Source organism: Anguilla anguilla, chromosome 13 (genome assembly GCF_013347855.1).
Source record: "Anguilla anguilla isolate fAngAng1 chromosome 13, fAngAng1.pri, whole genome shotgun sequence".
Classification (NCBI taxonomy): domain Eukaryota; kingdom Metazoa; phylum Chordata; class Actinopteri; order Anguilliformes; family Anguillidae; genus Anguilla; species Anguilla anguilla.
Window position 1 is genome coordinate 36,693,432 of NC_049213.1, and position 15,009 is coordinate 36,708,440.

The 15,009-nt window shown below is 45.3% G+C and overlaps 1 protein-coding gene across 1 annotated transcript; it reads right to left on the reverse strand.

Moving 5' to 3' along the window:
- Positions 1–2,939: 2,939 nt before the first annotated feature.
- optc (opticin) lies at positions 2,940–8,046 on the reverse strand. Its single transcript, XM_035388616.1, has 6 exons — positions 7,858–8,046; positions 7,201–7,384; positions 6,093–6,251; positions 5,327–5,529; positions 3,619–3,714; positions 2,940–3,173 (listed from the first exon to the last, which is right to left on the reverse strand). Exons 1-6 carry the CDS (start codon positions 8,044–8,046, stop codon positions 3,003–3,005), a joined length of 1,002 nt encoding a protein of 333 aa, XP_035244507.1. The 3' UTR covers positions 2,940–3,002.
- Between the last annotated feature and the right edge of the window lie 6,963 nt (positions 8,047–15,009).

Below are 15,009 nucleotides of genomic sequence, written 5' to 3' on the forward strand. Positions count from 1 at the left end.
AGAGCGGGGGGGGGTTCGGTTAGTTTCAGATTCTCCCCTTGTCAGGCCGTAGAATGAGTTCTGCAATGATGTCACAGCAACAGGCCCCTCCCTCTTCCACTGCTACCCCCCCCCCCTCTATTTCATGTGGAAATTAGTCACCGGCGTTCATATGCGATACGCTCTGGTGCTAAACGCGCGGCACTGCCATGCGTCTCCCCTAGGGGGCGCAGCTTTCACACGGTTTTATTCATCAGGTGAGTCATGAGGCAAAAAAGAAGAGGTGGAGAAAAAAAGGTGTAAAAGTCAAACTTAGGATAGGGGGAGGAGTTGTCAACATTAGCGCCTCTTTTCTTTTCTTTTTTTTCATCGCCGGAGAGGATTGTGGGTAAATGGTTCGGAGAGAAAGCGAGGGAGATGAGGGAAGGGAGAGCTTGCTTTTTGCTTTTTTTTACGTTTTTGGCTCTGCTTGGACGCATAGCCTGCAGACTCAGGTTGTTGTGTGGTGTGCTTCATCACCCCGACAGGTTTGCCGATCTCAGGGGGAGGGAGAGGTGCTGGAGTTCACCGCGTGACCCCGGCGGGGGCGTCCGTGTAGGAGGGCATCACGCTTTTATATGCAGGCAAAGATACGGCTGCAGTGTTACTGTCATTTATACAGGGATAGCAGAGAATGCCCCCGCCCCCCCACACACATACACACACCCACAGACACACACACACACACACATGCACACATGCACACACACACGCCCACACACACACACCCCCACACACAAGCACACACACACGCACACACACACACACACATGCACACACACACACAAACGTCACATACACACAAACACACCCACGCACACACTCTGACACACACACATGCACACATGCACACACACCCACACACACACAAACACATGCACACACACACATGCGCACACACACACACACACACACACACACACACGCACACATACACATACTCACACACATGCACACACACACAGACCCACTCACACACACACACACACACACACACAATTTCCTCCCTCTGCCGGATTAGAAAGTGCTGTAGAATTCATTACATAGCTGACGAAGCCTTCTGCTCAAGATTGAATGACATCATCGAATCTCCAGTTGGTCGGAAGCGACCGAACGAGGCCAGCCCGATAGCTGGGGACCGGCGCTGCCTCTAGGCCTCGCGTAGCGGAGGTGTGCGAAGCGCGCGGCGAAGACGTGATTTTAGCGAGCGCGTCGTCCACCACCTACGGTCCCACACCCCTGCGGCAGCGAGCGGCGGCCACCCGGTCGACCCGCCGTGTTTGGCGTGAAGATAATCCGCTCCCGGAGGGTTAATACCATTCACTGGGGGAGATTTAACCCTTCCATTGCCTGGCTCATTGGGAGGGGTTAAATCCAGCTTAGCCGGGGGCAGCTGGGCGGCTGACTGATTTGGACCCGCTACAATCATGACCAAAAAAAAAAAAAAAAAAAAACCATACTCACCGGATACTGGGGATTAGTCCTGCACTGATCTCCTCAAACCAATCCAAGCACAGCCATACATATGCACACATGCACACACACACACACACATGCACACACATGCACACACACACACACATGCACACACACGCATACACACACACACACAAACACACACACACACATGCACACACATGCACATGTACACACATGCATACACACACATACACGCACACACACGCACACACACACACACACACACACACACACACACACGTACACACACATGGGCACACACACACGCACACGCACACACACACACAGTGTCAGTCCTTGAAAGAAAAACAGAACGGAGAGATCATATGAGGCTTAAAGCACTGACACAGAGACACTGACCCAGAAGCACACAGCCCTCAAATCAGAGTATCCGCGATGAGAAGCTCGCTCTCTGAGTGCTTCGGAGGAGATGAAAGCCACAAAAACCAGCCAGGACTGCGGGATCGAGGGGTGAACCTTTTATTTTTGACCAAACAAGTGACCTTCAGCTGTTTGTGTAAGAGAACAGGGAGAGCATTTCATTCACCACCGCAGCTCAGTCACATTCAAGTCCTCACTTTACCAGGTGATGGAAAGGAACCTCGTTCCACACAGCTTGACAGTTTTGCGAAGCATGGTGGGGACACAGAGAGAGAAAGAGAACGGAAGAGAGTGAGAGAGCGAAAGGGAGAGAGTGACGGAGGAAGCGCTGCATTACTGATAACTGAGGAAAGCCTGCCTATGTGTGGTGAGATATCGACATTGCATACGAGCTGAAATATCCTCAGCACGTGGAAGTATCTTGATACCGAAGCTTGCACACGATCTTTGTCCATTTTACGTGGCCTGACTTGCCCGACTACTTCTACTAAAACAACAAAACCTTTAAGATGCGTCTGTATACTGAGAAGAAAATACTTTCCTGCAATGTGGTTTAATAAAAATAAGTAGAAAGATCAGATTAATGGCAGTAATATGATTGTAACTTATGCAGAGCTATCCTTAGACACACCCATGTTTTTTGGCACTAATAGTGAACGAGCCCTTTTCCTCGATGGTATGGAGTGTGAATGGAATACGCACTGCAATATGCGGCTCAATGCTGTACATTTGGTGAGTGAGCTCCCATAACAGTAACCTCAGGTAGGCCTGAAGGAGCAGAACTTTGCTAACAGTACAGAATGAATCTCAAAGGCGGACAATCCAGGGTTCAGAAAGCAAAAGTCCTCCCTTGTATTTTATTCCGATCATCAATGGATTTGCTAATTAGCACAATTCTTCAGCCGGGAGGAAGAACTAAGCAGTGAAATCAAGTGGCATCAGAGTTCATGGGTGGAAGAGACACAAGGCCGGACTTCTACTTTCTGATCACTGGACTTTCCACCACATATTAAACTCTACTCTAAAACGATCAGTGAGGACAGAGGTTTGGAGGGGGGCTTTGTGGGGGGGTGGGGGGGGGTGCAGTACAGGGACTGGGGGTCCTGCGTTTTGGCACGGGCTCCTTAGCGCATCCGTCCCACGGGCAGACGCGGCAGGCAGATGTACGACTGGGCGAAGTGGCTGAGGACAATGGGGTTTCCGTCTAGCCGGATGTCCTCTAGGGGGCGACGCACGTAGTTGGGGTCGTGGCGGTTGCAGAAGGTGTCCTCGTGCAGGGTCTGGATGTTGTTGTACTGGAAGGGAGGAGGAGGAAGGCGAAGTGAGGGGTACTGGGTGGCACAGAGACAAGAGCTGAGAGATAAAAATGCCAAAATACCAGAACCAGGATTTGATTGGTCTGCACGGTTACCTACTGCTGCTAAATAGCTGCAGAAAACAATTTTACTTGGTTCTCTCTAATTTACACATATTTCACTTTAGAGACTGTAAAACATATACATAATTAAAGCAACTGGCAGGTTCAAATGTATAGCTTAGACCCACCCCAACCCCCCCTCCCCTCACTGTGATACCAAACACCAGGAGTGAATTTACATATCAACACATTGCATCTTGTATCTGAACCTTTGTGGGAAATTAAGTGCAAATCTAGACATAGAACTCCATCTCCCATCAGCCCTCTTGAGAAGCACTGTTTGATGCTTCATTACATTGGGTCCATTATGGATGCGACCGTACCTGTAGATGCAGCACACGTAGGCTCTCTGGCAGCGGGGTGGGAATGTAGTCCAGCTGGTTGTGGGACAGGTACAGGAACTCCAGCTGAGTCATATCCTGCCGAAAAACAAAAATACAGTAAACATGTACCCCTGATGTCAGCAACAGAGAAAGACAGGGGGCGCCGTTTCTCTGGCTTTGCACCTGTGGAGACTTACATTACATCACAGGCATTTCTCAGACTTTATCCAGAGCGACTTACACAACTTTATTTCATAGCATTTACATCGCATCCATTTGTACAGCTGGATGTATACTGAAGCAATGCAGGTTAAGTACCTTGCTCAAGTGCACAACGGCAGTGTCCTACCCAGGAATCGAACTTATGAGCTATCGGTTACAAGACCATTTCCATACCCAGTATACTATACTGCCAACTCCACAACTTGTGGATGAACACTTGCACCATCAGGAAATTTGGAAGTCTAGTGAAGTGAGTTAAATTCTGGGGGGGGGGGGGAGCAACCAGAATTGATCATTTTTTTTCTATTATGAAAAGAATACATATTCTTTCCTCTCTCTACTCAACTTGGCCCCCTTCCCTTAATCAGTGTCTGATCTCCTCAACTTTCCTCCTTTCAATTAAGATCGGGGTAGATTGTTCATCAATTCTGCAGTCAGCCACCTGATCTTCAGAAGCCAGTTCAAAAGAGAAATATTATCCAATCTCAGCCAGACTGAATGGAGCGGTCAAAATCACAGAGGACCCCATTGAGTGAGGGTGACAAAGGGAGAGAATTTTCATTTTCCCCAGCGCCGGAGGGACAGGTTGAGAGAGCACAGCAAAAATGAAATTATTAATTTAGCCGGTGCATTCATCTTCTCATCTTCGCAGCAGACAGCCCGAGATGACCCCGCGCGCGCGCTCAGAAGCCCACGCGCGTTTCACGAGCCAGGGAGGTGAACGCCGAACTCCCTCAAGGGCACAGCGACAGCCCACCTGCCCGGAATCAAAATTCATACACCTCGTCGCCAGAGTCCGTGACATCACATCCTGCTTTGCTCGTTGGTGTATTTGAGCCCTATTTGACTTTGCCTGTGACTGTTGCCTTTTTAGGCAGGCACGTCCGGCCCTTCCTGGAGCATGAGTGGGCTAACAAACAGAGAATGCGCCAAAAACAACCCTCTTCTCATTCTTATCTTTGCAAATGTATGCAAGCTAAATGGTAAATGGTAAATGGACTGCATTTATATAGCGCTTTTATCCAAAGTGCTTTACAATTGACGCCTCTCATTCACCAGAGCAGTTAGGGGTTAGGTGTCTTGCTCAAGGACACTTCGACACGCCCAGGGCGGGGTTTGAACCGGCAACCCTCCAACTGCCAGACAATCGGTAAGCTAAGTGAGGCTAAGCGACTAAGGCTAGGTTTGACTTACCTCCAAGCAGGGAGAGGGCCAGCAGTAAAGGTTTACTTTTTTACGATGTTGCAGTTAGAAAGAAAACAAAAGATGTTATGAATGAGAGCAAGGTTTGCACCGATTGGCTCATTCTCCTGGAGGGAGTCACGTGCCTCACAGGCAGCTGGAAGACAAATGCTGAGGGCCCAAAACGCTAACAAGCTCCTACCTCTGTTACCCTCAGGGTGTCCCAAACAGCCGGATTGACTCACAAAGCCGTGGAAACGGGTTTTTAACCGATTCGGAAAAGGCGCCTGCTCCGGTGTCTCACCTTGAAGACCTCCTGATGGAACCCGGCGCTTTCCAGCTGATTGTTTTTGGCGTCGATGTGCCTCAGGGTGACGGGCAGCTCGGGCAGCCCCCGGAGCTGATTCTCTGCCAGCAGCAGGTCCTCCAGCCCCGGCAAGGAGCGGAAGGCGTCCTGGTCGATCTCCGAAATCCGATTCGCCGTCAGATCGATCCTCTTCAGCTTGTCTGAGACGGAGGCGGACCGAGCAACACTTTGTGAGCGGGAGGAATTGTTACGTGACACACGGATGGATTTTTCAGACGCTGGCTGGATGACCTGAGCTTGCTTTGTTTTGCCAAACGTAACATGATGTGTTCGACCCATTTCAACAAACTCTGTGATTCTTTCCCTGGTTATTCCACAGCAAATGTGTATGAGCCGTTCTGGAGCTCTTCATCTGAATTGAAATTACAAATCAGGTGCTCCATTAATTAGGGGATCCACCGTTTGGTTGAGCCCTCTTTAGTGAACTCATTCAAGCTTGCATCTTCAGTCTCTTAAGCTTAAGTTTGACTCTGTTTGCTAAACATTTTCTCATCTGAGTAAAACTGAAGCAACGGCAAGAACACTGACCTGGATACAAAAGTAATTAAATGTGGTATATTCAGATTCCATATGTATTGTCATTGGGTGTTGCAAACTTTGAACACCCTCATGCAAGCACATGTGCACATGCAATCACACACACACACACACACACACATGCACACATGCACAAGCGCACACACACACACACGCACGCTCTTACTCAGGTTTGCGAAGTCCTTGGCCTTGATGTGCTTGATCTTGTTGAAGCGAGCGTAGAAGTGGGCGGTCTCTTTGGGCAGGGGCGGGATCTGTTCGATGTCGGAATCGTCGCAGTACACGCTGGTGCTGACGCACATGCACAGCAGACAGGTGGGCAGTCCTGTAGAGGGACAGACAGGTGTACCGTCACGGCCGGAGACGGGAAAGGACACCTGTGACTGCTCCTAGGTGCATCGTGTAGCATGCAGGTAACATGGAACAGGTGATAGGTGTACGGATATGGACAGGAAAGGACACCTGTGACTGCTCCCAGGTGCATCGTATAGCATGCAGATGACATGTAACAGGTGATAGGTGTACGGACATGGTCAGGTGTACGGACATGGACAGGAAAGGACACCTGTGACTGCTCCCAGGTGCGTCGTATAGCATGCAGATGACAGGTGACAAGTATACGGACATGACCAGTGACCTGAAAGGAAACAATTGACGGTTCCCTTTTCAATCATAGAGCATTCATATTAACCATGTCTGTGCCTTTGTGGGAAGAGCTGAAGTTTGAAATAACAAACAAACTCTTTTGTAGTATTGTCTATGAAAGCCTTCCGAATAAGCTAGAAGTCCAAACTAAGAGGAACAGGCGCATGAAAACAAGTAAAGTTGTAAAACTAGCCCATTGTATCTTCGTCACCAATAACTGCATTCCACAGACAAGAAGAGCAATGAAAAAATTCTCCCCCAACTGTCTGTAACTGACTGAACGATCACCAGGTAACCAGCAGTCGCTGATTGTAGAATGGTAATAAGACAGAATCAACGGAATCAGATCCTGTGAGCATGAACGTCCATGTCCATGAACAATTCTGTAGGAAACATCTCAAATTCAGCCCTGCTGTATATATAACAGGGAACAAATCCAATGACCTAATGAGAAACTGTTTAATTGGCCACACCAAGCCCAAATCTTGAATTTCGACAGAGGTACCTCTAGCCCAAGATGGTTGATAGCACATGCATAAAGTTCCTTGGTAACGTATTGTCTATGGTGCTGTACATACGCATGTCTTCAGAGGGGTGACAGAGTGGGTTGTTCCTTTGCTGACACTCACCCAATCCAGTCTCAGGACCAAAGAGGCCAGGACCCTGGAAGTCCAGACTGGGAGGAACGGGGGCCTTGGTGGGACGTTGGGTGGGCCGGGGGGGCAAGGTGACCTCCTCCTCGTAATCAGGGGGAGGGATATTCTGGGGCGACGCCGTCTCAGACGAAGGGGGAGCCACTGTCCCCACCTCAATCTGCTTCACGGGAAAACCAAAATTTACTGATAAAATGAATTAATAACATATCCACTGTTCACTGTTATGAGTGTGTGACTGTGTGTGTTTGTGTGTGTGTGTGTGTGTGTGTGTGTGTGTGTGTGAGACTGTGTGTGTCTGTGCTTGTGTGTGTGTGTGTGTGTCTGTGCTTGTGTGTGTGTGTGAGAGAGAGAGACTGTGTGTGTCTGTGCTTGTGTGTTTGTGTGTGTGTGTCTGTGCTTATGTGTTTGTGTGGTTGTGTGTGTGTGTGTGTGTGTGTGTGAAAGAGGTGGTGGTGGGCGGGGCGGGGGGGGACGGTGTGTGGTAAATGATAATGCCAGGGAGCACATCAGTTCTCTCGACCACCCCTTCTCCCACCACCAACCCCCATCCTCCCAGTTACGTTACCCACAATTCCCCCCAGTTCCCCCCCAGTTCCCCGCCATTATGACCTCTCTGTGTCCCGCCCTTACCGCCGGGTCCAGATCGTCGTAGTCGTAGGTCTCGCCGTAGTTGTTCAGATCGATGTTCTCCCAGTCGGTCTCCCCGTTCAGGTCATAGTTCTCCAGGTCGAAGGTGTCCACGTCAGGGACCCCGGGAGGAGCACACAGACAGGAGCTCAGCACCGCCAGAGCCGACACGAGGCGGAGAAACAGTGCCATCCTGTGGAGGGAGGAGGTACTGACACAACGTCCGCCAATTTCTTACATCGTAATGTGACCTTAAGAGAGTCGATCATCTTTCAGTAGACATTAAGTGTCTTGTTAAGAACAATTAACGGCTCATTACCGCGTGCAGTTACCGTAGGGATGAAGACCAGCGCATATACAATGGGCCCCAGGATTGATTTAGAAATTCCCCCTCCTGCTCTAAACCACCACGATACCCATTCCACTGCCACTGGCATAGAAAGGGCACTCATTTGCATGTTCCACTCAGATTTACATTTCTCTCGTTTTGACAGAGTTCGCTGTTTGCACTGGTGCATTTGTATTTATCTGAATATTGTTCCGGACATCAATCAAATATTGTTTGTGAGCTGTCTTTTACTAGATACACATTTTACACAATAACATTTACACAACGATGTAATAATGTTGTGTTCTATTTAAATCATACAATGAAATGAACTGTACTGGTGAAAATAATGTTTCAAAAAATTAAAATCAAGAAATAGTAGATGTACAAACCTGCACAATTATGGCCCATTATATTTATTATCCATACATCCTGATGCACTTAAACATCATAAAGACCCATGTAGTTTTCATTCTGCAAACCCTACATTTTACATAAAAAAGAATACTTTTAAAGGCTTTAAAAGATCAAGCTTCTTATGTTGTTTTATTGCAAGTCACACTTAATTCTCATCATTCAAATATAGCTCCAGTTCTCACCAAGGTTTGCTTTTGTCTTTTTTATTTAAAAAAGGCACTTATTTGAATGTGAATTGTTTCTCTCTTATTGCAATAAGCTTTTTTTCTTTTTTAAGGCATAATTGAAATTTGTTTGCCTGACCTTTAACAATAATTTCTATCCATCCTTTGTACTCAGCAACAGCTGGGAACATAGTACTCAGCAGCAAATGAATGTGAGCACACTCAATCGTTCTTTGGAATTTAATGTTTGACCTTCTTTAGAATTTCAAGAAGATTTCAACAAACAAAAATTAAAATTTAAATAACCCTTGAGAAAATGGGAAGCTTCATCCAATGAAAAAAAAAAGAAAATAAAAAAGAAAACAAACAAGCAGGGCCTCCAAACAGCATAAATAAATAATCTTACCCAGAAGCCTATTGCTGGGCTTCCCTTGACCTTTGACCTTTGACCTTTGACCCAGTAGGTCCAGTAGGCAAATTAAATCAGGCTTAAGCCTCCCGGTGATTCAGCTGTCGCACCTGTGTGTCGCTGCGCTCTCGAAGCGCAGCGAAGAATGCGGAAAAGATGGAATGTTTGCTCCTGAACGTCGCGTGAGTCTGTGAACGGGAGACTTTGTCTGCTCTGCCTTAACCCGAAGACATCAAAAGCGACTGAAAATAAACACTTAGAACCTAAGATGAAAAATAACTGTAAAAAAAAAAAACAAAGTTGCATTTTAAAGGGAACAATTAAAACCATTATTGCTATCGCAGTCACAGCCTTGCTTACATTCAGCAATGATATGCGCAGTTTGATTCATGCAAACCAGTCAGTCGTATAGAAAATGATAAAGTAACCCCCCTCCCCCCACAAAAAAAAACTGCTGGAAATGTAATTTCCAAAGACTAAAAACGTAAAACAGACCAATTAAAGCAATTAGTCACCAAGTCTTGCACAAAGGAATTTTTAAAAGCTTGTCAGGTTTTTTTTTTCATTTTTTTTTTTTTAAATAAGCAGTCTTAGTACATTCTTTTGTCCAAATCCTACAATCCTGAGCCCTAACAAAGGAGACCTGGAATTATTAAGACCATACCATCTTTTCCCATTTTCTCTTTCACAATAGTAACAATTAGAGCAAGAAAAAGGAATTATGATCGCTGAGTTTGGGGTTTTATTTGAAGACAAAGGAGAGGAAAAAAAAAAAAGTACATACCTCTTTTTTTTCCTGTATCGGCTTTTCCACCTTTCTCTCTGCCGGTGCGGCTCTCTGGGGAAGCTGTCTGGTGGACTGGAGCCCTAATGGTGGGTTACAGAGCGGGGAGGGCGAGACCGGCATTGTTAGCGACGGTAAGGGGGAGTTGGGTGTATGTTTGGGGTGGGGATGGGGGGGGGGGCGTTTGAGGTTGGGGGGTGTCAGTAGAAATGGGTTTACTCAGCTGTCAGCAATTGACACTTTCAATATTTAAACTTTCAGGCCACTGGTCCTGAACGCTACAAGCAATATGTTGCAGATGCCACACAAACAGTCACTGTGCCCCTCACTAGGAGTTTTTTTTTTTGTGGTGATTAAATAAACTGGCGCTATAATTTTTTTTTTGCCTGTGCATGAAGCATTTTGCCCATTTCCTACACCTATCACACACCCCTACAGCCCCTACATGATCACTTGCATGCAGCTACACACATTAGGGATTAAGCCAAACCTGCTGCATTTTCAGCTGTAGTTTTAGAAGAGAGGAAAAATACAGCCAAATGTTATTTTATCTGTCACTTTTTAGATGTGGGAACAGGTGACATTACTGATTCACATAGCAGGGACATCAGCGCATCATTTAAAAAAAAACAAAAAAACAACACATTATATTGTATACCATTATGGTTAAAGTTTAATCTGACTGTGGGAAACATAACATGCTATCATAATCATCAGTTATACTTGTGAAATGTACTTTATTTTAAAATTCATCCACAAATCTATTGTTTTTGTATTTCTCAAGAAAATTAAAACTAAGAAAAAGAATGCTTAAAACTACTGGATTAATATGAAGATTCATTCATTAAATGAAATACAGTGCCCTGTTGATAAATGGGAATTTAAAGGCACCAAAATGGGAAGAAAAAAAAATATTTTAGATGATTTTGTGGTAAAATGTTCCATCTTTAATTAATGTCTGCAACGCCAGAGACGAATAAAGCTTGTTCAGAGAGCATGGAAACACTGCTGTGACTTCAGCGTTGTCAGAACAAATACAGATAAACACAGAAGCTGAATTCTCAGCCTAAATGTTTCACAAAATGTGTTCATTTTCATGTTATTCATTTTGATGTTTGTTCATTTATACCAACATATTATTTGTCTGCTTGAAGTAGTCAAAGTTAACAAATAAATAAAAATAAATTTGACTTGGTATCTCAAAGCATATTTGTGCCCAATTGAGCTGGCCTTCTTTTACTTGAGCAAAAAACAAAAAAAATAAATAAATAAAACATAAATATAAAACAGTGAGGAGCTGTCCAGTCTCTAAGGATAAGGAAGTAAGTGGGTAGAACAGATTCCCTTTAACTTTTAACTTGGTGACTGAATGAAAGTTTCTTTCTTTTGCTTTTCATCATGGGCCAGTGCTTGACTGTAGAGCAGGGATCATCAACTCTGGCCCTCGAATCCAAATCCAGCCCTGGTTTTCTTTTCTCCTGGGTAATTAGTGCTACTGATTGGCCAGACTGTCTTCACACCTGACTCCCAGGCAAAGGGAGGGTGGAAAACCAGCAGTTCTCGGCCCTCGAGGACCGTGAGTTGCTGATCCCTGCTGTAGAGAGTGGTTTTATAGATGAGACACAAATGCTCTAGTGATTCATTGGTAAATGAGGGAGAGATATCTGGCTGCCATGACCTGAATTTTGTGGCCTGCACTGGGGGAGAATTATTTAGTTTTCTTGTCCTCTCCTCTTATCTCTCTCTCTCTCTTTCTCTGTCTCCCTTACTCTCTCTCCCCCCTCCCTCACTCTCTCTCACTCATATACATGTTTCACATATGAGCCAATCTTTCACTTGCCTGTTTCTCATAACCTTTTTTTACCCATTTCATGTACAGTATGAATCAAATCTTTACTTGCCTGTTTCTTATATATAGTCTTCATACCTCTTTTGTACATGAGTCAAACAATCAGTCGCTTGTTTCTTTAATATTCACTTGCCTGTTTCTTATAACCTTCACTTACCTCTTTCATACATGAGTCAAACCATCACTTGCCTGTTTCTTATAACCTTCACTTACCTCTTTCATACATGAGTCAAACCTTCAATTGCCTGTTTCTTTAACATTCACTTACCTGTTTCACACACGAGTCAAACCTTCACTTGTCTGTTTCTCATTTGAGGTAAGACTTTGCGTTTGCGCCACCTACTTTCCATGAGCCTGAAATGCTAGTTGCTCAGCTCAGTGTTCTGTGCAGTAGTAGGTAGGAGGAGACGGCTCAACAGTTGATTAAATTGCCCAGTGGCTATTATTATTATTATTATTATTTTTCCATTGGCAGGCACTGAGGGGCACTCTGGAAGGTTCTCTCGTGATCCGTAATGCTGGGGCGGGGGGGTCAGCCGGTCTCTTTCCCACACGTCTGAGTGGAGGCCTTGCGTCAGACCCCCCCACCCCCCCCTTGACCTCCCCTCTGCACCCCACGCTACGCTACCAGGCATGGGAAAAAAGCTCGTCCTGGTGCCCAGAAGCTTCCGGAAAACAGGCCTCGTTACTCAGCCGGATCTCTCATGCACTTTGCATTGGCATTGACCTGCAGAGTACGGCCACGTTTTCTGCAGCCTCGTTCCAACGTACGTCCGACAGGCCGCGTTTCTCAACGGGGGCTTGGTATCAGAACATTACTAAGCGACATGTAGCACGCATGTGTTCTTCATCACGGTTTAAAATTCCCTGAAGTATGAATTGACAAAATTTCTTGGAATCCTTCCCTCTCTGAGTCTCTGAGTCAATGTACACAGGGGGGCGATGAACATTCCAAAGGGGGAATTAACGAAATTCTGTAATGCTGGAACCTGGAATTTAGAATCGCACTTGTACAAAAAGAAACGACTACGTGAGTAAAGCTTCAGTTATTTGCTGTTTCTGTAAGTACTGTTCCACACACCATCTCTGCCTCTGACTAAATCCCAGCTGGTTGATCCTTCGAAAATGTATCACCCCTTTGTGACTACCCCCCCACCCCCCACCCCCCATTTGTGGTGGTATGTATCTGGTACTAATCAATTACAAGCTCTGTTTCTGGGTTGCCATTCATTTCTTTAAGACATACAAACAGACTCCCCTGAATCCTTTGAATGCCAGTGTACTCGTATAGATAGCACTGTCTTCCTCAGGCTGTTGGTTTTCTAAACAGGGTCAGGCAAACGTTGGATCAGTGAACAGCATCCATTATACACTATTCATTCTCTGGAGGACAAAGAGGAGGAAGAGAGAGAAACCACTGAGTGTCTCTCTGAGTCATTATGAAAGGAATGTTTCCCATCTGTGTCAAGTCTCACAGGAGAGAGTCCATGAGAGAGAGAGAGAGAGAGAGAGAGAAAAGCTTTCTGCTACAGAGGTGCATGACCAGTCAGTTCATTTTTTTTTTTTTTGTTCTGAGATTAAGAAATAACCTGAGCAGGTGGTCAAATGAAAGTTGCTGCAATTTTCCGTGGAGATGCTTGTTTATTTCAAATTAAATTCCGAACAGAACTGAATTGGACCAGAATTGGTGAAAGAAAGCAAGTTAAAGGAATGATGACTGACTAAAAGGTGCCGGTTCATGTGTTTTCTCCTCAGTGACATAAGCCTATGGTCACAACAGCAGTGAACAAATGTCGGAAACCGCTACACGATAAATATGATTACTTTCCATTCTCTTGCAGCAATGCTTCTTGGAAGATTAAGAGATTAAGAACTTGGCAAACAAGTCCGCAAGCATTGAACATCAACATTTTTGCTTCCGTTCCAAATGTAGCACTTGAAGCCTCATTGTTTTCTAATGAGTCTGGACTTTTTACAGAAACCAGACTTTGTAGGCCTCTTCAGCTGAGCAATTCCTGTGGTATTGTATTTTAATTTGGGGTTTTCCGAAGCAAGAAATATTGGCTCAACTCAATATGTTTTTCAACATGTTTAAAATGTAGGAAAGATTGTATCAGAAAAAGGTGTTTCCCAGTAGCATCAGTTTCCTCTTTAAGAGGGAAACTGTCAGATAACCCCACAGCGTCCATTCATCCATCCATTATCTGACCTATTTATATGGGGGGGGGGGGGCCTCCAGGCCTGAGACAAAATGCCTGCCCTGTGGGTGTCATTCAAAATCTTTACCTAAATTTTACACCCCATTGGGCCCCTCCCCTTCCTCCAGGGCCCGGGGCAATGTACCTGGCTTCCCCCCCCCCCCCGTTTCCTCCCACCACCCCCCCCCCACCCCACGTCCCCTGTCCCCGGTTGACAGTGGCCCTGTGCTTATTAGGTTTGGAGCCTATCCCAGCATGCACTGGAAGGAATACATTTTGGACAGATTGCCAATCCATCACAGACCTCTCAGTATTCTTGATCCAATTGATGTTCCTTGTTAAATTATTGACTTCAAACAAACATACAGTAAGTAAAAAAAATTTTTAAAAACCATAAGCAAGATAAACAATGTTTGTTCAGAGCAAAAATATAAAAGTTGCTATAGATTTTTTTGAACCATAAACAAAAAATGCTATATAAACATGCTCAGAATTAATGTAAAAACCTTCAGTTGGTGCTTGCAAGCCATTGTCATGCAATATTGTCTTTGCTTATGATCGATTCTCCCTTGTCCGCAATTTTTATATTTTAGTTTTTTCATTGATTTGACATGTAGTCGAGGTTAGACACCAAGCACAAAGACACAATAACTCTTCTTACATATTGCTCAAACAGACACATAGGTGGACATTGAGCAGGTTCTGCATTGTCTTTCACCTGAGGACTGCATAAATTTCATGAACATTTTTTTGTGTTTATCTAATTAATCACTGCTTACTTACAGTTAGTTACCTAATGTGCAAACAACAAGTATGATGCGTGGTAAAGGGATCGCATTACTTCCCTTACACTGAGCCTCGCCTCCTTTTCCACACGCTGTTTTTGGCCGGTGACATTCAGACTGTAGAAGGGTGACGTGGGGTCAACTTTGCAAAAAATATGGTCTTGAGAGCAGGATCTCCCTGTTTACCATCTCAGGACCTTCCAGTGGGGTCAAAGGTCGGA